Raw genomic sequence first — 21754 nt, 5'->3', positions numbered from 1 at the left:
TTAGATAATTTGATATCCGATGTTGAAGACAATGTTACCAAATATCTGGCAGACGGTAATCGCGCTGAAGCAATGAAACATTTGCGAGTGCCACCATTGGATGAAGTTCAATCTAATTGGACGGTTTTTCGTTTTGGCCTCTTCGCTGGCGCCTTTATCGTTCTATCGATTATCATTTGCATAGCAGGTACGGCCCATAAAAACCACATTTTGTCTTTGTCAAAACTTATCTTAAAACGTTTGTAGATTTTCAAGGCATGGTTGAAGTCCAACATTTAGTATTGTTTCGCGGTCCGTTTTACGTTGTTGTATACCTTCTTTTGATGGGCATAAATGTGTATGGTTGGCGACGTGTCGGCGTTAATCATATATTAATATTTGAAATTGATCCGCGTAAACATTTAACGTACTCTCACCTCTTAGAATTGTCGGCAATATTTGCCGTCCTAACAGCTTTAAGTGTTTTAGGTTTTATATACGCGAAAAATTTGCATATCCCGCGTTTTTCCTTTCCATTGATTTTATTGATTACCATGGCATTGTATTTAATTTTACCTTTGCCCATATTTCATTTGGATAGCAGACTCTGGCTGTTGAAGGTAATGGTAAGTTCTGTTATTGTTTGCATTTTGCTCCGTCATTTGCTTTCATTTTTCTGTATTCAATATGCAAGAGCATCGTATGAAGATTCTATAAAGTGTAATTAATTTTGATCCCAGCTTGAGATTTTGTCTTTTTTTTAAGTAGCAAATCTTGAAGCAAAATCTTGATAGATGCTTGTAGAATTGCAAATTTCCAAAATAGGCGTGCAACGTCCACAAAAAACAAATTAAGTATTCAAAAATTTGAATACAATTTTGTCGATTGTTCTTATGCTATGTGCGGCATAACATTGCGAATTTGCTGTATCTAGTCAATTAGAAAGCCCAGCTTAGCTTTAATCATTCGTTAGTGATGTTTTCAATTTTCTATTAAATTTTGTTTTAAGAATAATTTCAATAGGCCGTGTTCAAGCTTCGGGTGAGTTTGAACAAACGCGAACTATATATATATGTATGTACTGATTACCTAATTTTGGTCATCCGACATTGATGATTAAGAAACTCTGCTTTTTCGCCCAGCATTTATAGATTACAGGATTTATCAATTCCAAATGAACGAATTAACGAATATATTTAATTACGAGTAGAGTATGGTCACACGGCTATGTCCTATGTTAGCCGTTCGAGACAAGAAGGCCAAATTCATTATTTCATTATCGCATTAGCTGAAGTTAAACGTTCTAACCATGAGTAAATTTAATGATTACAAAAAAAAAAAAGCCCTTTTCTCACCTAATCTTGTTAAGGAGGCAAATGTACGCGTTTATGAGATTCAACTTTTGGACTGTAAGGGTTGGCGTGTGGGTAAAAGATTACATTCCAAGTTAAGTTAATTGGGATATGCAAATGAGTGAACATTCAGCAAAGATGATTTTGACATATTTAAAGTTCTTTCGATTCGTCTTGGGCTACAAACAATATACGCTCTTCGACAACCAGGTAAATTATCAAAGGCTAAATTTTAAAAACAGTTTTGTTCGCAATGCAAAAATCCTGAAGTATTGACATGCATGGTAAATTCTGTCGTCCGTTAAAAAGCCACGCGAAACTGTTTAGGGAAAGTTGGTCGCGAAAAGATACTCATTGCCGTATATTGTTAACACTTTATCTTACATTATAGAATGCATTCAATTGAATTTCTGTTTGCCAAAAAATAATGAAAAATCAGTTACATATCTCTTATGGGGAACACATTGCTCTTCCCATAGACGACTAAGCGCTTATTAACGCTAATAAGGTATTTATTGTGCAGTTGGCGGGATTTGAAGTACACGACATATCACGAACTGTTATTGTTATCGTCAAGCAGAGGAGGTACAAAGCTTCAAACAACTGCTGTTAACAATTGAAGAAAAACTTCTTAGCAATCCAACAAATATATAGTATATCGAGCTGACGTCAGATTGCAAACATCTCTATACTAATCTGCTAGAAATTAAAAAAATTTACTGTACAGTGCAAGATAAGGGCCTCTTAGCACCCATTTTTAATCACAAATCAAAGAAATTTTATCGCAACGGAGTGAGTTATGGCGCAATCGGCAGAACATAAACAAGCCCAACGACACAAATGTGTGTGTGTTTTTGACAATCTGTTTTTCAGATTACAATAAAAATATTGTTAACTATGGTTGCGAAAAAGTCCATTTGCCAATCAGTTCATAGTTCAACTATATATGCCAGCTAGACGGTAGGGACATCTTATGCAAATTTATCCGGATTTGCATCCGGAATTAGGATGCATTAAACATGCTTGCAGCAATTATATATCAAAGTCTTTTACGTCAATGAACGAACAAAAATGCGCGTAAAATTTTTTTTATTTCCTTTAAAAAGTTCCATATATAGGCCACAAATGCGGTTTGTTTTGCACAACCTATAAGTAATGCTAGATAGTCATATTATGAAGGCTACAATATGCGAAGAATGGGCGGAGAATTCCAGCACCAAGTAACAAGAACGATAACACTCGAGATCTGCGGATCAAAAATATTTATACCTTATATGCAATCTCTGATGGCACGAACTTATGAATGGAATGACAAACTGACGTCTGCTTACTGTTAAATGACAATTAAAAGAATTCTACGTCTATTTGGTTCAAGCTTGTGTCTAAAAATAGTATCTTGTTAGGGTCGCTTAATGGCTGCCCCTTTTTTTTCTGTCAGTTTTGCAGATTTCTGGCTGGGCGATCAGTTCAATTCAATGACTATTGTCTTCGCGGACTTTAAGAATTTGTTATGCTTCTATGTTCGAAATCCATTCTTCAGTGAAAATTATAAGCATCAAAAATGTGAAGTCGAGGATTTTGCCATAAATGCTTGTGTTTCGTGTTTGCCAGCTTGGCTGCGTTTCGCTCAATGCTTGCGGCAATATCGAGATAATCGAAAATCTCATCCATATTTAACAAATGCCGGAAAATATGCCACCGTATTCCCAACGATTTTATTCGCCACATTGATGAACGCGTACAGAGGTTTGAGACACGACAAACCAATGTAGGATAATTGCAATTTTCATATTTCTCTCCGTTTCAATTCGTTTTGTTTAGATGAATATGAGACATTTTTCAAAAATCCTTTTCTTTGGTGTTTCATTTGCTTTAAAATGATATCAACGATTTATGGTCTCGCTTGGGATATTTTGGGAGATTTCGGTTTATTTAAGGTATGCAAGAAAGACAGAATATTTTTAAGAGAGGATGTCATCTATTCGAAGGTATGTGGAGAATATTCACCCTATCTATGAACGCTTCCTTGATTGCATTTGCCATTTTTAGAATTTTTACTATTTCTTGATAATCGAGAATTGTGTGTTGAGATTCTTTTGGATTTTCGATTTCCCTATGGTCGCACTAAGCTATGTGAACTTTCGAATAATGGAATCAATTTCGGGTTTGCTTGAAATTATACGGTATGAGAGGCTTTCATCTACATATATATATACAATCTATGTTGCACTCGTTTGCGTAACTTTTTGTCAGTCTTTGCAAAATATATTACAGTCGTTATATTTGGAATTATGTGCGGCTGGAAAACGAACATCTATACAATGTAGGCCAATATCGTGCCGTTCGTGATATTTTCATTGCCCCCCTAGAGGATTTTGACGAATTGGAAGATAAAACGAGTGAAAACAATAATTTCCATTGAAACGTCTCTACACGTCGAGATAAAACAACGCAAATATTTATTTAATTATCAATATTTTCGTTTAAAAAAAATAAAAAAAACGAAAAATGTAATTACGAAATGTTCTCAGTTACACCGGATACCAGGGCGGTTCCACGTAAAATCCAAAAGTCTGGTGGAAGTGAACTAGGCAATAGGATGGCTAATATGAAATTTGTCGAATGGCCAGTAGTGGAGAGTACTCCCGACCTTGCCTGTGTTTTGTATAACGGAGCTTCGTAGCGTTCGCCGGGCTCCATTTTTAAACATGGTATAAAGCGTATCGCAGGTAATCGTGAATACAGTTCACCAATTTCGGCATCACACAAACCGCCTTCCTCCCTATTCCAACGAGCCGCTTCCACAAATATACCGTGACAATTTACACCATTCTCCGTAGAAGGTGGCATTTTCCCATACAGTTCGTCCACCTAAGCAAAAGCCAAAGTTACATTGACTTATTTATATCGATTACTAAAAACTTACTGCTTTCAGACTTGAACGCCTCTCAAAAAATTCTTGCTGAATAAGTGTAATGTCCAAGACTTTGAAATCAATTTTCAATGCGTCTATAGGCAAAACCTTTTTACGTGCATGGGTTTGAAGTACGCCCGTAAGGAATGATTGTGGAAAATAAAAACCACTAATCCAGTAACTGCGTGGATTGCCGTTAATAGCCCAATTCTGAATGAATTCTATGCGTCTTTGAAAGTCAGCAATGTAACTCGGCAAGGGTTTGATGGAGAGAAAGCTCTTTTTCTCCCAAAGACGGGGCACCAAATTAGCTAATAAAGCGTTGAAGACACCTTCGAGCTCATCAGACATTACTACCAAACCTTTGATGGCTTTACCCAAATTAACTAAGCTTTCATGCAAATTTTTTAAGGATATATTATAACGGTCGACTTCCTGTACCAGCACCGTTGTTAGCGACGGCAAAGCACCGTTGCTACTAACCTATAAAATACGTTTTCACTCGGACAATTAAAATAAATTAAAAAAATTTAAAAGTTTTTTATAATTCATACCACTGTCAAAGACGAATGCAAGGTTTCTCTGTCTATCTTTTTGGCAAGGGTCTCCTGAATTCTTTTTATTATTTCTAAGCACAATTCGTTTTCTTGGGCTTGGCCCTCTTCGGCCGCTGAACGTGGTTGACCGACCAGTAAAGTGCTTATAAAAAAGTTGGTTTCTTTTGTTTGGAATACCAAGTTAGCGTTCTCGTTCATCCCGAAAATCTCGGGATCTTCGAGTGGTGGAAAATGTTGTACGTATTCCTTGTATTCTTGTATGGTGTTCTTTCGAGGATCCCTATAATAGGGATCACCGCGACAGTATCTGTAATTTGGATCCAAAATGTGATCGAAAGTGTAAACTTTTAAGATAGTACGTAAGCAACGTAAATCCCAATAGTCCGTGACACGACCACCCCAAGTAATCTCTCCGTTTATATAATAAATAGCTTCCCAAGGCACTTTATCGCGAATCTCGCGACTAATAAAAAATTCTAGAGTCTTAAGACCACAGTCACGATCGCTTTCGTTAAATTCATATGTTATATTCCAGCCGAGAGGTCCGAACTTTTTCCGTTCCAGTAGAACGGCATGGAAGACACATAGACCGAAGACTATAGCTCTCCAATGTCCTTCTAAAATGTGCGCTTCGAAGAAATCTGTATTTATGTCAGCTAACGCACCTAGGACATTAGCTCTGATGCCTTTAGGTGGTTCGTTTGTAACTTTGACCGAATTTTGCAAAACGCTAATGGGGAAAGTCTTCTGCGGCATAGATGACAGGAACAAACGAAAGTTCTCATGTGCCTTGGTTATACCCAGCGTTATGTTACGTACAATAGTTTCCATTTGACTCATCCAAGACGTGGCCAAATGGCAATTTTGTAAAAATACCCAATGTCCTAGGCGTAAGCTTTTCTCTATCAAACTCTCAGCGATTGGACCTTGACCTTGGCCCAGTGATATTGAATAAAATTTATCCATATATTTCATTTCGTCGGCAAAACGTAAAAAGTTCGCCATAGGATCGGAGCCAGTTGATAAGACAAAAACCAAGGGCGTAAGATTGGAAGTATCAAGAAATCTATGAATTTTTAAAAATTTAGACCGCAAATCTTTCGCTGATTACTTTCAAATACTTACACCACTTTTAACTGACTTCCTTCGGCAGATGCTTCAGTAAAGTAAGATCCTATTGTGACTCTTAGATATACTACGACATTAAACAAGAAACGTTCTTGTCTGAAAATTTTGATAAATATAAGCTTCTGGAAATCAGTTAAACGAGTACTCCAAACATTGCTTGGCTCCGCCTTTGATTTCGAAAAATTAAACTCTTCTTTATTATTACCGATAGCTAAAAAGAAAGGCTTATGTATTGTATCAGTGAAATTCTTGAAAGTAGGAAAATTTTCTTCGAAATATCTGCAAGCCTCCCATTTACCCTCAGTCATTTTGACATTAGGAGGTAATGGCTTCTCCTTAACGGAGCCCACTACGCCGCGAGTTAGAAAGTTAAACTCAAGTAGCGTTACACGTTGTTCTTGCTTTTCTATTGCTAAAGCCAAAAGGAAACTATAAATAATTTTATGATTTTCGAATAAGCCACGTGAAACATTATCATAGATTGCTTTCAATTCAGCGAGTTTCAATTGAGCAATGCGTACATCGGTGGTCATTGTGGGATGTTCTAATCGTATTACAGCGCAAAAGACTTGCGAGAAATATTTCAAACTGTACTGATACATGGGATCAATATCCGCTAAACTAGCTACAACAAAATATAAGATAGCTCCTCTGGACGCCAAAGTACGGTAGTTTTCACGAGTGGCTGTAATCACTTTTTCCGTTTCTTCGGTATCTAAGAGCCGAGTGGCAATAATCAACGAAGTTTCCTTAAGAAATTTTAAATTAACTGTTAATTCAACTGGCTTGGAAATTCAAAAATATTCAAATACCTTAGCATCATTGAGTGTTTCCACCAATTCCTCATCATCTAATATATTACCTTGGGAATTGAATAACAGTTTTAAAACTTTATCTTCCAAAGCTAGCAGCTGTTGCTTGTCAGTATTGATTTTGACTATAAGATCATTACGTTGCACTTCCAAAGCGGGCAGTTCAATAGCCACAATATCCCTAAAACGTAGTGAAAAAATGGGAGTACTTATCCTAGGTAAGGTGGAAAGTCCACTTTGCACTTACGCTAATAATTGATCTTCTAAGCCACCTTCCGTTACCAAAAAGTTTACTAATGTTACATTAATGCAAATTTCCGGCAGATAGTGAGGGTTGGCCAATTTCGTCGTCATATATAATTTAAATCTATCATCGTAGTCGATAACTTGATCACCTAATTTTAAATAGGTTCGACCCTCAAACACGTAAGTTTCGCGTTGCAAAACAGGCCTTATCGAAGGATCAATTGTTTCACTTATATCTTCTAAAAGTATGGGATACCCTTGGCGTACACAGTTTTCCACAGTTCTCAGTAAATTGCCATCGGTCATTTTTAAAACATTTAAATTGTTCGCCTTCTCCATATTACGTATCCAGCGATTCGCTTGTTCTTGCGGGTCAATCATTAGAGGCCAACGTAACGCCCGAGTCGCGTAAATACCGTTTTCTACGGATATATCATCCTTAGGTAAACCATCCATGGTCCATTGTCTTATTTCGTAGGCGTCACCCAATACCTTGACTAAATGAAATTCTCCGCTAGAAGGAATATTTTGTTCTCGACATTTGACAACCCATTGCGCACATAATTCATTACGGTATTCGGTGGAAAAGGCGCCTAAATACGCTACACAGGCAGCTGAGACTAGAACATCACCTGGCACGCAAGCCAATTCGTTAGTTAATACCTTTAAGGAAAAACATTTTTTTTATTTTCATATTTACGATTACGTGACGTTACAATTCTTTACGCGTAACAATGTTGAATAAATCCTTAACTAACTGACCCCTTAGAAAAAAGAGAACCATTACATTTATCTCTTCACATATGTTCTCAGTTTATTAATTTTTTTTTGTTTTTTTTTTTTTGCTTTTATGTGATACACACATTCAAGTAACGTCTATTAATAAGATATATAGTGTAGCGGAGTGGAATTTGAGAATTTCTTCATAGAAGTACTGTCATAGCCCATTATTATAGAAGAGTTTACTTTGTTATTACGTCGTTTAGGTGCCGTTCAAAATACACAAAAAAAAAAAAAATTGTGCATTAATTTTAAATGTGAAAAATGGAGTTCTGGCATTTGTTGATCGTTTTGTCGGTTATAATGCCTACTAATGTCCTGTCAATTTCGAGTAATGAATTACTCGAGCTTAGCTGTAACGACGACATGCAATGCAAGCAATTTCAGCAAGATGGCATAAAACCCAAATGCATGGACGGACATTGCCAATGCATTAACAGTGCAGGCGAAAATGTAAAATGCAAGCCAATGAATAACAAACTAAGCAATATTATTGGCGGTAATTGTCCTTGTAATCAACCGAATGCTGAATGCTATCAGAATCGGTGTTATTGTGTAATTGATTCCATACCCAGCAGTGATAAGAGACGTTGCTTGAAAAGAACAGCCGTTTTAGGTGATCCGTGTGAATTAGATGTGCAATGTCAAAAGGGCGACTATAATGCAATATGTCCGTCTACCTTGGGCCGATGCTCTTGCATGGAACAATTTGCTAATCATGACCAGCAGTGCTTGTCCAAGGTCAGTGACAAATTCAAATGCACAAGCACTGCTCAATGCCTCAAGGAATTCGGTAGTAATTCCCAATGCGATTCAGTCATTCAGCGTTGCCTTTGTTCCGATGGTTTTGTTACTGCTCTCAACAATTCCACGTGTCTAACTGTTAGCAAATATCTTGCTGATTGTGAGGAAACTTCGCAATGTATAAACACTATGGGTCCAGGCGCTAAATGCGTTGATCGCACTTGTCAGTGTGATGTTAATTATTTTCCTCAGGCAATCAATAGTACAAAAACCGGTACACCAAAGACTGTATGCACACGTGAAGCTGAACTTGGCCAATATTGTCGTGTGAACAAAGACTGTAACGATAGTGAACAAACGATGGACTGTGTTTATGGCGAATGTTGCTGCAAGTTTGGGTTTTATTCCATTAATGATGCCATTTGCATGCGTAGTGATTCCATATCCAAATTTTCTCAATCTACTACATTCTTACATATCGTATTTTTTGTATCTTTTATACGTTTTTTGAATTAAAGTTAATAAATGAAAATTAAAAGAAGAAAGAAAAAGCGTTTACCTTTACAGTTTCTTTCCAACGCACTTCTTCATCGGAGAGGGCAGATGTTAGGCGACCGGCTCGATTTATTCGACCATACGTTAAGTCGACATTGTCCTGAACGGCTTTAAATTCTCTTCTTTTCAAGTCAAGATTATCTTTCAAACCTTGAATTTTCGCCTCAACTGCAGCCAATTCTTTTTGTTTCGCCTTCAGGATAGTCATGACCTCCTTCAGCTCGGACTCGGCAATTTCTTTGCGTCGTATTTTCGGTTCAACCACTTTATAAACTTTAGAAAATTTGTCCATAGCAATAACCCATAAACTGACCGATTTGGCAACCTTTGAAACTTTCTCAAATTTCTGCAAACTAAAAAATTAATATCCGCTACATTGAATTTGTTAAAATATTTACCGCAGGCACAAAATCCTTATGGTCAATATATTTCTTAACTTTTTGTAAAACGGTATCTGGTATATGCTCTTTATCGTATTCGAATAAACGTTTAATAAAATTTACATCGGCCATTATAGCCTTAGCCGAAGCCCAGCTAGGTCTGTGTTGGAAAAAGGAATTCAAGTTGTAACAATGCAAACAATGAAATATTGATTTACTTGGCTCCTAATAGTATGCAGACTGCTTCCATACAGAACTGTACTAGCGCTGGCGGTGTGGTGAACGATTTCAGCTCATTAATGTCTGCCTTTGATAAACCTTTTAAAGCATCTTCAGCATCTCTTAAAGCAGGCATAGCGATTTCTAGATCCTTATTCGCCTCGTCGGACATAGCCTTGCAACTTTCCGCCTTTTCTTTAGCAGCGACCTCATCCCTTAATACCGCTTCTTTAACTTGATCAGCCTGTTTAGACTCAACCGCCAGCTTCTCTAATAATTGTTTCATAGTAGCTGACTTCTCATCAAGTTCTGGTACCATAATTTCTAATTCTCTTTGCATGACTGCAATCTGTAAATTGAAAAGAAAAAAAAAAAATGCTGATCGTGTTTTAAAGTTTAGTTTTAGTTGATAAAAATTTTGGATAAAATGTTAATGGCATGTCCGTGAACGCGAAATTTCGTGCTGATCGTTCAAAACTCAAGTCAAATTATCTATGGGTAGCACTTACGATATCGTTCGTCTCCAATATCTTATTTAAGCCGTTAGTAATCCTTTTACGCTTATTAATTATCTCTTGGGTTTTCACATTCAAGAGATTTTGATAAAGTTTAAGCAATTCCAAATAACTGCTAGGCGTAGTGTAATAGTGGCGTTTCATTTCCTTATAAAACTTGACGGAGGCGTCTTCAACTGTCTGCAGAGTATAAATTTCATTTGTAATGAAACAAAAAAATGTGATGTAATTAATACCTTATGCATAAAGACTGTAGTTGTGGCTAAAGCTTCGCATTCTTCTCTATTTTTCGTAATGACGGCTAATAAACCTAACGCTACCGAGTACAATGCCTCAGTTGGCCAATTTGAGAACCAATCAATTGTGGTACAATTAACTAGAGAAGGAAACATACGACACCTTCGTCGAAAAGAGTCACCCACCGGTGACATAGACAAAACCACATGTAAATTATTCCGCACTCTGTTTATAAAGAACTTATAGATGCCATCTCGAGTGCAGCCCTTTAAGAAAATATGAATTAATTAAGTGTATTTTCGTATTGAATCGCATCGTCTTGATGCGAGCACTGGCTTACTTCTTTCTGGACTGTATTGCAATCCTCACGGGCATCAATTATAATTTTTTCGTATTCATCGCCCTCAAATAGATTGGGCACTTCTCCGGAATTCAAAATATTATTAATATCTTCCAAAAATTCTTCTTCCACAATTTGTGTATCGATCATTAAAAATGTTACTGGTTGGTTGTCAATCTACAGAAAAGCAAAAGAAGAAGCATATATATAAAATAGTTACTTATTGGCACGGATTAGGGAATCTTCTGCTTACTCCAGCTTGTCGGTATATAATCCGTAGATCTTCATGAAAGCCATTAATGTCATAATTACGTTTTAATTCAATTTGCATGCATTTGTATTCATTAACGTGAGCTGCCAGCTTAGTTAAAGATTGTTTACCCATACCAGCTACGCCTACTAATAGACCATTGCCACGATCACTGCGCAGTAAACGAGCTAGCCGAACAGAATGCTCTAATGCATCTTGGAATAATATTAAATTCATTCGTTTGCCTGTCATTGAATTAAAATCTTCTATATAATCCATTAGTATACTTTCTAACTTTTTGTGATCTTTGATCTCTTCGTAAATGCGGTCGGCACGAGGCTTGCCGAATACCATAAAATCGCCAAAGAGTATTGGGGGCTCATCGCGTTTGCAGACCTCCTTTTTGAAATGCGTAAGACAGACATCGTACATCAGATCAACGAAAAGTTGTTTATCTTCGTCGTTAATTAAGCGATCGTGAAAGACTCGAGTAGTTTCATGATAGAATAAACGCAATATCTGAATTTCCATATTGTAGTATATGTTATTGGCCTGCAGAATTCCCTGTATGCATTTAGAAAGATCTCTTAGATTGAATATGTAGTGCGATTTATTCGGTGTGGGCAGCATTTCCTTTGCGATGCGCATATAAACATCAACACACGCATTCACTATAGATATTGAGAGAGGACGAATTGCCGAAGAAAAGTCACTAAGGAAACTGCAAAAATTAAGAGAGAAGACGAGACTATACTTTTTTCAAAGCCACTACTATTGGGAACAGTTTTTTTTACCCAGTAAGAATACCATCGAAAATTTGTGTTAAAGTTTCATCATTCGGTTTCGGTAGCGCTAGGAGAGAAAAATGACGTACGAAACGTGGGGTTAGAGGATTTCTACCTCCACCAGGAGGAGCGCAAGCACAGCCTAAAACTACATCGACGATTTCTTTCCAGAAAAGTTTTTCTCGGTCATAGAAACCTCCGAAGTCTAGAATTTGTCTAATTAAGGGGAAAAAAAAAAAAAAAAAAAAAAAAAAAAAACGAAAGAAAGAAAATCAATAAATTCACTTAACCAATTCCTTTGATTAATATTTCACCTTAAGAGCTCTATCGCCGGTTGGCTGCCGTAGGTGTCTAGTTTTGGCATATTAACATCGTCAATGAAAACTATTACCGTTTTTCCGATCGGGGCACCCAAGAGATTACGTTTACGCTTATCTAAGGGACTCTCGATCATTTCTTGAGTCCTGTTACTACTCGTTTGAGCTGAGAAATTAATTTGTATCGGTATAACGGTGCCTTGAGCAAGCTTTTTAAGTGTCGATACAGCCAGTACTGATTTGCCTACGCCTGTGTCGCCAGTAAACATGACTGGAAAATTTCGTGAGAATAGCAATTCGGTAATGTAACTGGAAATGTGGGAATAGTCATAGTTGAATGAATGGACTGCGCAAAACGAGATGATGTTTACCCATATTTAGTCGTGTCCACGGTTGGTACTTGCATATCGAAGTATTTGTCTTCGGGATTAAAATTAAAAGTGTCTATAATATTGGACCATGACTCCCATTTCATTGTCTCCATATTTACTCGATAATCCCATAATGTACCCGTTTGAGGAAATCTACAATTACGAAAATTATATTGGAAACTTTGGGAAGCGCGATTTATATACTGATTTTAACTTACGAAATATGCTTTCCTTCGCTCAACATGTATTTTTTTAATAATGCCTCATATTTAACTTTTTCTTCATCTCGGAAATTTGAACATAGCGACCACAATACTACCCACACAAACATTTTAGTTAAGAGAGATTTATAATTTTCTTCGGGCACGTCGTACCAACGTTTTTGCTCAATGAGGCTTGCCATAAGCTCCAGGCATAAAAATACCTTGGAACTGGTTACTTGATGTATTACGAAAGAGCCATGTTTTAGAGCTAATCGAAGAAATGTTTGGAAATGCGTGGTAAACAGTTCGTTTAAATATGCCAGCTGGTGGGATTGAATTTTCTTTTGAATTCCGCTTATCATCCAGGTGTCAAGCAACGGTAGCCAACCAAGGTCGTCCGGATCAATGTAAACCATACCGCAACGCGACACGGTAGCCGGGGATGCTTGTAATAAATCTTGGACTTCGAACACCATATGTACCCAGGGGGTAAGTTTAATACGTTCCGAATTAGCAAGGCAAAGCATTTTATTGTCATCCAGGACTGTATTTAAATTTTCAATCCAGACAGCATCCACTGGTCCATCGTTAACAATCCACTGGTGGATTTCATCTATTCAATGGAAAATTCGGCAATTACTTTAGCAGCTTTTGTCTTTTTTTTTTTTTGCTACTTACCTTCTACATTTACTGCAGTACGCACAGCTAAGCCTAGTAAACCGTCTTGCCATTCAAAGGTCTTCGGATCCACAAAGCCGTACAATTCGTTCATAGATACGGCTTTCGGATTCATGCATTGTATGGTGACCGGCCGATAATTGGGACCTTTAACACCTTCGTCATACAATTGGTTCAAAGCAAATTCCAATGCGTGCAAAACTACAGATTTTCCACCGCCCGTCGGACCTACCAACATGACACCCCACCGTACACACATTGTTTCGTATAATTGTATACACTTGTGCATGGTAGCATAAACGGGTTGTAAATTTTTCATTTGTAAACCTAATGCAACTGCTCGCTCCAAATCCGGATAGGACGAGATTGGCAATTCTACACCTGGGAATAAATCGCCCAGAATACCCAAAAATAAAGTAGCGTCATCGGCTAAAAATTTCGGTATATTTGAATCTCTGAGTGCAGCAATTAAGGTAATGTCTTCTCTTTGATCGGGTGCGGCACGCTTTAGTGCACCAGCCATTACCAGCACAGATTTTACAGCTCGCATACCAAAATCATAATGGTTCTGCTGGCTAAGCTGTTCGCTGCACAATTTATACATTTGCACCATCTTATGGGCGAGGCTTTTGGGATCTTCGAAACCCTCCGAATACAAAATAACTTCAGCAATTAACGCATAATCAGGCACCATCATGGATATGGGACGGAAAAGAGCTTTCAAGTTATCCGGTAATTCGGTACGTCCAGCATAGCCCGGATTCATGGTAATAAAAACTGCACAAGACTTAACCAGTTTTATCTCACGACCTTCGAATATAAACCTAATTAAAACAAAAAGTCTATGTCAGTGAAAAGATACGTTAAGGACGACGTATAGAACAAGATCACCTCTTGGAATTAATAACTTTAGCGTTACGTATGGTTATCAGTTGCTGCGCTATTACGGATAGTACCTCAATATCTATGCGATTGAATTCATCAAAACAGCACCATGCACCGCATTGGGCTAAACCGGAGAAGAAACGACCCATCATTTTATAGTCTAAACCGTCCGAACAATTAAAGACAACGCATTGTTTGGCTACAGATTTTGCCAAATCTTTCGTTGTCTCAGTCTTGCCAGTGCCGGCCGGTCCAGCTGGTGCCCCACCCAAGTCCATTTGTATAGCACCCATCAAACAAAGATAACAACGATCGGTTAATGGAGTTAATACCAATACTCCTCCGGCGCCCAGATATTCATAGTAATAAGGAATATTCGCTGAGGCCATACGTGTGTATACAGTATCTGTTTCAAGGGACCAATAGAAACGTAACATCTTCAGCCAATTAAAATCGTTTCTGAAAAAGAAAAAAAAAGCAAAAGAAAAAGCAAAATAGAGATAAAAATAATTAAATAGATAGAGATAGAGAGGACTTACGATTTGAAGACCTCTTTGGTTATGAGCAAATTCACCGAGTCTTTCGCATGCACATCTATGGTAATTAAAGCTGTTAAAACTTTACGAACCAAACTGGTTATATCCTTCCGCGTAAGAGCAGCTAGTGCTGCTAGATTTTTTAGACATTTCTTTTCGAATTCCTTCATTTTCTCCAATACTGTTTTGGTAGACCATTTCTGATTGTCTAGAACGTAATGAATATCCGCAGCCCATTGTTGCTGCGATACAGTTAAGGCAACTTGATTGGGATGATCTTGAAACCAAACATCCCTATCTTTATTGGGATAGCATTGATAGCCGAAGCGCATGGCTCTTTTAACTGAAGCAAACATGCCCTCTTCAACTTTACTGAGCCACTCTTCGACGGCGCCGCGTGCTTTTAGACCTTTTTGAAAGAATAATTTTTCGCCTTCTGGCGACATGAATGCTAAAATATCATTGGTTGGCACCATTTTCCCCGAGCCGTCATCTTTCTGACCGAATTCTAAACGATATATGGCATCAAAGCATTTGCGCAAATGCGGCTGAACGGCCTGAGGAACCCGAGTTTGAGCGAGTATCTCCAATAGTTCATCATTTGACAAAAAATAAAACCTAAATTTACGAAAGAAATTTCGATTTTGGTTATTTGCATAGAGTTCGGAGATTTAAAATAGTTTCTATCTAACCTGGGAAATACGACACGTTTCACCTCTAAATACGCTTCCAAGCCGCGGTTTATTAAATCAAGTAATCTATTATTTTCCTTTAAAAGAAGGTAATTGGCCGTGGAAGACATCACAGGTAAAGCTAATGAAACTTTCTTCGCGGTTCTCACCATATCCTTGAAGCTTTTGTCTACTTGAAAAAACATTTTGGCCTCTTGAGGCAATTGTCGTTGGATATCGGGTGAGGCAAATATAGCCTCTAAATAAATCCAAGTTGTTTGGCATTCAATCCATAATTCTGAAAGAAGATATGTAATGAGTGTGCAAATAAAATACAATTTCAGTTAACAGAGTTTCAGTTGCCTTCACCTAAAGTCTTGCCGAATTGCTCCAAGTGTTCCAGCCATTCATCGACTTTATGTTTTATAGTGCGTACATATTTGGATGCAGCAATTGTATTCATATTAACTGTGGAATCATCTAAGACTGCTTGCAATTCTTCTTGACCAGCCAAAACGAAAACGTCCTTCTGATCATGATGACTAACAACGGCCAATTCCTGATCTTTCCAGACAGCTTCAACGGCCTTGAGCATAGCTTCAAGTTGAAATTCCCCAGTTGCTTGAGACGAGATATCCATTAATGCAGCCGCCATGCTTTCATCGAAAGCATTCGCTTGTTCAAATGTAGAAATTAAAATGTTCGGCTCTTGGTAGAGTTTGCGACCTAAAATGCCTTCAAGCTCTGCCCAATGGCGCTAAAATATTTATGCATTATATAGAGCATTTTTATTAGTGAGTATACCGTAATAAAAGCATTTACAAACCGGTCGAAAGTTCGGATTTCTTAGATAGCCGATAACAGGTAGCTTCAATTTGAATTCCTCTGCGGCTGTTTTCAGTGCTGGAACAATGTTATTCTCCGGCAAGTATTTCTCAAATTGCATACAATTCTTAATGGTTTTCACTGTTAAATCAGTTAATTCAGAAACCGATAACGTATTGAATTCCGATGCCATCCAACGCTGATAAGCCGTTTCCCATTCGATGACGGAATTGTGTAGATGCTGACGTAAACGGATTTCAGAGAAAGCCATATCCATTTCTTCATATTTAGTGATATCAATCTGAAAACGGAGCAATGGCAAGCTTGATTAATTATGACTGCCTAGACTGAAGAGACCTTTACCGCAATTATTTTACCTTGAATTTCTTTTGATAGCCAATATATTCAGCAGCTTTCTCGTGTAAAACGTTTAAATCTTTCAGTAGGGAATCCAATTTAGAAAGCACTTGCTTACGAGGAGTTTTTTTCTGAAATTGGATTATGCGAAAAATCAAATCTGATTGACGCACTAAAACGAAATTTTCCAACCAATGTATATCTCAACATTATTTATTAGTGAATGAAGAAATGAATTCGTTCCGGTTGCGATACGCAGAAGGCAGTAAGACGCATAAAAGCTTATATATTTTGAAATTTTTGCCTATTGCTAGCGTGGGGTTATAAGCGAATCACACTTTTATTCAAATTTTGTCTGTATATGTACGGCCTACTTTTGGCTTTTTTCATCAATATTCACGCGGAGAGACAGACGTGAAAAACTTTAAAACTTACATTGTCCAAGAATATATATGAACGTAAAGTTTTCTGATGAATACCTCCGAGTATTGCGGATGGAAGGACAAATTCCAAATACCAATATTCTTGGTGAATGGCCCGGAAGAAGAGGTCTCAAAAGAAGGGAAGTCTTTAAACATTTTCATTAATGATTTGCAAATGTTCGCCATCTCTTGATAATGCTGACAATGTACCTTAGATCCAATGACGATTTGCATATATTTAGCTTAGAATGTGAATATCAAGGCATCTTTTCAATCTAAGTCTCTTGCGTTGACAAGGAAAGAAGGAGGCTTTCTCGAAATTTTCCATTTTCTCAAGCCTTTAAAAATTGTTGTTAACTATGATTCCTTTTTAAATCGATTTACGAAATATTTTCGTAACGCGACTCGTAATTTTCTTAATAGTGAGTAATTGAAACTTACATCAAGCAATTTAGGATCTAAGATCTGGATATAAATTTCATGGGTTTCCTCAAATATTAATTTTATATCGTCGTTCATTTTCTCTTCCAGTTTCTTAATAAATTGCGGTCGCTTCGCCTGAATCTCTTTCAATTTATCAAAAGTGCGATTAACCATATCTTCACAATCCATATAATCCTCTTTTCGTTCATTATCGATCGGTATTGAAAAGTCTTTGATGATAATAAAAACGTCATGAGCGTAATCAACATCGGCGAACAATTGTTGCATTTCTTCTTCAATTCCTTCCAAGAGAGCGATATGACTAACAATTTCCAAAGTTGTTTCCGGCTCAGCAGTAATACGCAGCAAAACATCACGTGCGTTATCGGTAATGTGTTCAACCTCTTCCGCAGCCAATCTAAGATAGATAGCAAATGCAGTTAATTTGCTTGCATTCAAGCGCTTGATAATTTATAGCCGTACCGTGGCAGGTATGTCGCTAGAACATTTTGTAATTTAACGCACACTGGTGTAACCGTATCTTTAAAGCTCCCTTGCATTAGTTTCAACAAACCCAAATTCACTACCGACAATATGCCATCCAAAGCTTTAACATTGTTACAGTAGCGGTCACAATAGGCACGCAAAGCTTCAAGATCTGACAAAAACAAAAAAAACCAAAAAAATAGAAATAAATACCAGATGTTTCGTTACTCGAAATGAAAAAAACAATTAACCTTTTTCTGTTCTTAGCGTATTTGGATCGGTGCAAGTATCAATTTCATAATTATGACGTATAGACTCGAAACGAAAGGTATAAAGTTCCGCTTTCTCATATGCTTGACGTATGTATATATTAATAAGTTTGCTGTAAATTCGGAGCGCAAACGCATAAGGACAAGAAAGGTATAAACTTAATAGATACTAATCATTATGTAAGATGTAATCACCGATTGCGCTGAAAGTCAGGATCCGTGCGTAATAAAAAACTCAGATCGGGCGGTATTCCAGCTAAACGTTCTTCTTGTCTACCCATAATAGATGGCCTAGAAGTGAAAAGCATTAAAAATGAGTAATGAAGAAATCCACAGTGTACAGGTTCTACGCACTCAGTGAACTTCAAATAGGTCTTATCATCGGTAAAGTTATCAATTTCAGTCACTGTTTCCAATATTAACGTAGATATGCGATTAAATATATGTTTCATTATTTCTCTAATTAAAAGGTATAAAAAGAAATTATTTCAAAAGGTGTTTTTTCTTTTTTTTCCCGCTTACTCTGAAGGCTCAATGTCGATTCGATCCGGTAATAAGTGCAAATTCGCTACAAAAAATGGAGCCTAAGGTAGAGAGAATAACAAATAAATGATTGAATGCCGGGAATAATTGAGTTCTAAATGAATTTCACATAAATTTAGTTTTAAACGTAGACAGGCGGTAGTCCACGTATTCGGGATAAGGTAGAGTGCAGTTTGTTCATTTTATTAAGGGGCAGAATTGCATTAAAATAGTTTGCTTCTTAACGGAAATGTTAGCTTAAATGATCAAGAGAATATATACGAAGAAGATTGTAGGCGTGGCAAAATTTGAAATGGTACAAGTATTAGATTTTCTAACCACAAGTGAATGGGAGCATACTCTTTTTTAAAGAGTAGTAACATTTTCCATGAAAAAAAGATTGACTTGGCTGTGCCGTCCTTTTATGTTATTAAAAAATAATTCAAATCCTTACATAACCGACCATTCGCTTAATACAATTATTTATATGACTTTTCAACGGGAATGGTCGAATCCGAACCATTACTCAATAGCGTTCATTCTTGGACTAAAAGCTGTCATCAAAATATCTCAAAAATCGTGGACAGACCGACAAGCTTAAATCATTTCAGAATTACTTTCGATATATAAGCAAAGACTATCTCAAGTTTTGTATGCACTGAATATGTATATATATATAGGTAAAAACTTAACATACTCGTGCACCCCAAATGACGTGAGGTATATTGGACAGACAAGCTTAGCTCATTTCAGACTCGCTTTCGGTATACAAGTAAAGACTATCCTCAAGTCGTGTATGCAGTGTATATATACGTACAAACTTACTCGTGTACCACAAGTGGCGTGGGGTATTTTTAGGACATCTCATCATAACATAGCTCGCTCCCCTATAATAATTGTCTTACCTGGGGGAAATTCTCTGTTCTCTCGGCCTCTAATTGCTCGTGCAAAGTTAAATTTTCTTTTAATAACTCTTTGCTTGGGCTGGCAATATCATGAATTTCCATCGCCTTTACGAGATCATAGAAACTGTGACATGTAACTTTGAACAACATATGATACATAAGACAATCGCAGTAACTAAGGAAGCTAAGAATGGAATAAAGCTATCTGTCGGTATGGTTGCTTCTAAGCTGTATTTGTAAAGATTCGTACTTGGAAAGAATTTTGCAAAAATTACGTTTACGTGCACGATCCATGAAGCTCATGGCATCGCGCATTTTCTTAATTGACGGATAATAATTGATTTCGTCGTCGGGGAAGAAGCCACGTTCTGTAATAGCCGTTAAGCACGCCTCATCTATATAAATGTGAAAAGAGATTTTAAAAATAATATAACGTCCGTACGCAGTCAAAGCATACACAAAAGTTTTTTGGTTTTTTCGCGAAACTCTCGGAAGGTGAGTCTTAATTTTTCGTAGATTTTCATATGGATTTCCAGAAAATAGAACGGATGCCACTCTTCAATGACTATACAAAGAAAAGAAACCAATCTATTAATAACAAAAAAAAAAAAGAAAGAAAAATGAAGAGAAAAAAGATGGGGGAATAGTTTCCCCATTTGCTTGCCGGTAACATTTACGAAATTACTGCGTTGCAACACCACTAACTCGCTACGTAATTTTAAAATGGCATTAGCAAGAGGAGGTATAGCGATTAGTAAGTGATCTTGGAGATATGTTCTAGCCTCGCCTTGTTTCTTCCACTTAATCGTCTTCTCCCAAACTTTGAAACCCTTCCATATGCGAAAGACCGCGAACGTACGGATCTTAATGATACTTAAAAATTGCTGAAACTCTTGCTGCCATTGCAGTAAAGGTGTGAAGAAATTCTCAGACAAATGCCAATAGGTGACGCCATGACGGCTCATGGTAAAAAATAGTTGTTTATTAGGTAGATCGTCATAAGTGAATTCTCTGGTTTTTTTTTTTTTTTTTAGAAGGTCAAATAGAAAAGTTAGTGATAATAATTAAATGAACACATAGTGCGGTTTTGCTTACTTTAGACTGTAGGGTGTGAAATATTCACTTGTTTTTGGTAGCATGTAATTCAAATAAATGAAACGATCATCTGGCATATTGCGCATGCGTTCAACTATAACGTTCAAATCGGGTATTAGAGAGGCTCCAGTTTTTATAGTGTACGTGCTTTCCAGATCATAAATTGTTCTACCCGAAAGTGGTTTAGCAGATCGGTCAAAATGTCTGCTACGCTCGGTACGAGTCTTTTCAACACTCTTCTCCGTAAATTTAACCGACATTTTTAATTAGTTTAGATCCCCGATTCAATATTAATTTCTTCTTTTTTTTAATTTTTATTTTTTATAAATTATATTTCAATCTCTTTTTTCTATTGATATTTTTTTTTTCTTGTTGTATTCAAACGTTTGAATACATTCCACGTATGGCCAGAAAATTTTTTCTCTATAATCGTTTGATTGTTGAACAAACAAGTCCTTATTGATTTTGTTATAGCAACGAAATTATTATCATTTGTAAGTATATATTGTTCCAGAGTCTCTGACGTTGTTGTTCGTCTAGGGCGACTCTGTTATCAAAATGTGGAATAAATCAAAGCATTTTAAGCAAAATATTTTCATATTTACAATACCCGGTGAATAAAATTTATTTAAATTGGAAGCGCATTGCAGTATCGTTGAAATTTCCTCCAACTACCTATTTTGTACGTATTTTTAGCTATATATATATATATATATATATACATATATGCTTTTCTTAGAATATCATATTTGTTATTATACTTTTCCAATTACAACGGTAGAATTAAGTGTAAAAAGGAAGCAAATCACTTCGTCCATCCAAAATTAGAAAAAATCCAATTAGAAATTTATATTTTAGTGTTCAGTGTCAGTGTTCAGTGTTCAGTCAGAAATATTTGTCTTCCTCAGAGCTTCGATTGTTATTTCTGATACAGGGATTTACAATTCCTTCAATTTTTGGCTCAAAGGTAGTCTACACATCGCATAACCGATGAAT

The 21754-nt window shown here is 36.8% G+C and overlaps 3 protein-coding genes across 3 annotated transcripts; 2 read left to right on the top strand and 1 right to left on the bottom strand.

Moving 5' to 3' along the window:
• Positions 1–204: 204 nt before the first annotated feature.
• Positions 205–3779, top strand: LOC119631891 (xenotropic and polytropic retrovirus receptor 1 homolog). Its single transcript, XM_038024454.1, has 5 exons — positions 205–605; positions 2735–3077; positions 3153–3319; positions 3381–3514; positions 3606–3779. The coding sequence occupies exons 1-5, from the start codon at positions 258–260 to the stop codon at positions 3751–3753; spliced, it is 1140 nt and encodes a 379-aa protein (XP_037880382.1). The 5' UTR covers positions 205–257; the 3' UTR covers positions 3754–3779.
• LOC119644765 (dynein heavy chain 6, axonemal) lies at positions 3744–21018 on the bottom strand. Its single transcript, XM_038044487.1, has 35 exons — positions 20759–21018; positions 20328–20674; positions 20121–20228; positions 19914–20058; positions 19664–19847; positions 18759–18820; positions 18591–18695; positions 18432–18527; positions 18219–18349; positions 17965–18139; positions 17500–17899; positions 16657–16767; positions 16281–16580; positions 15824–16211; positions 15476–15752; positions 14787–15401; positions 14254–14706; positions 13363–14186; positions 12700–13297; positions 12482–12634; positions 12108–12419; positions 11803–12009; positions 11012–11729; positions 10759–10935; positions 10418–10684; positions 10176–10361; positions 9666–10015; positions 9466–9607; positions 9072–9413; positions 6990–7651; positions 6743–6923; positions 5928–6679; positions 4800–5868; positions 4258–4728; positions 3744–4202 (listed from the first exon to the last, which is right to left on the bottom strand). Exons 1-35 carry the CDS (start codon positions 21016–21018, stop codon positions 3846–3848), a joined length of 11925 nt encoding a protein of 3974 aa, XP_037900415.1. The 3' UTR covers positions 3744–3845.
• On the top strand, positions 7856–9061 carry LOC119631899 (prion-like-(Q/N-rich) domain-bearing protein 25). Its single transcript, XM_038024467.1, has one exon. The coding sequence runs from the start codon at positions 8033–8035 to the stop codon at positions 9026–9028; it is 996 nt and encodes a 331-aa protein (XP_037880395.1). The 5' UTR covers positions 7856–8032; the 3' UTR covers positions 9029–9061.
• Positions 21019–21754: the final 736 nt, after the last annotated feature.

The sequence above is a fragment of the Glossina fuscipes genome, unplaced genomic scaffold (assembly GCF_014805625.2).
Source record: "Glossina fuscipes isolate IAEA_lab_2018 unplaced genomic scaffold, Yale_Gfus_2 0, whole genome shotgun sequence".
NCBI classification, from domain to species: domain Eukaryota; kingdom Metazoa; phylum Arthropoda; class Insecta; order Diptera; family Glossinidae; genus Glossina; species Glossina fuscipes.
This window is presented reverse-complemented; position numbering and strand designations above follow the sequence as displayed.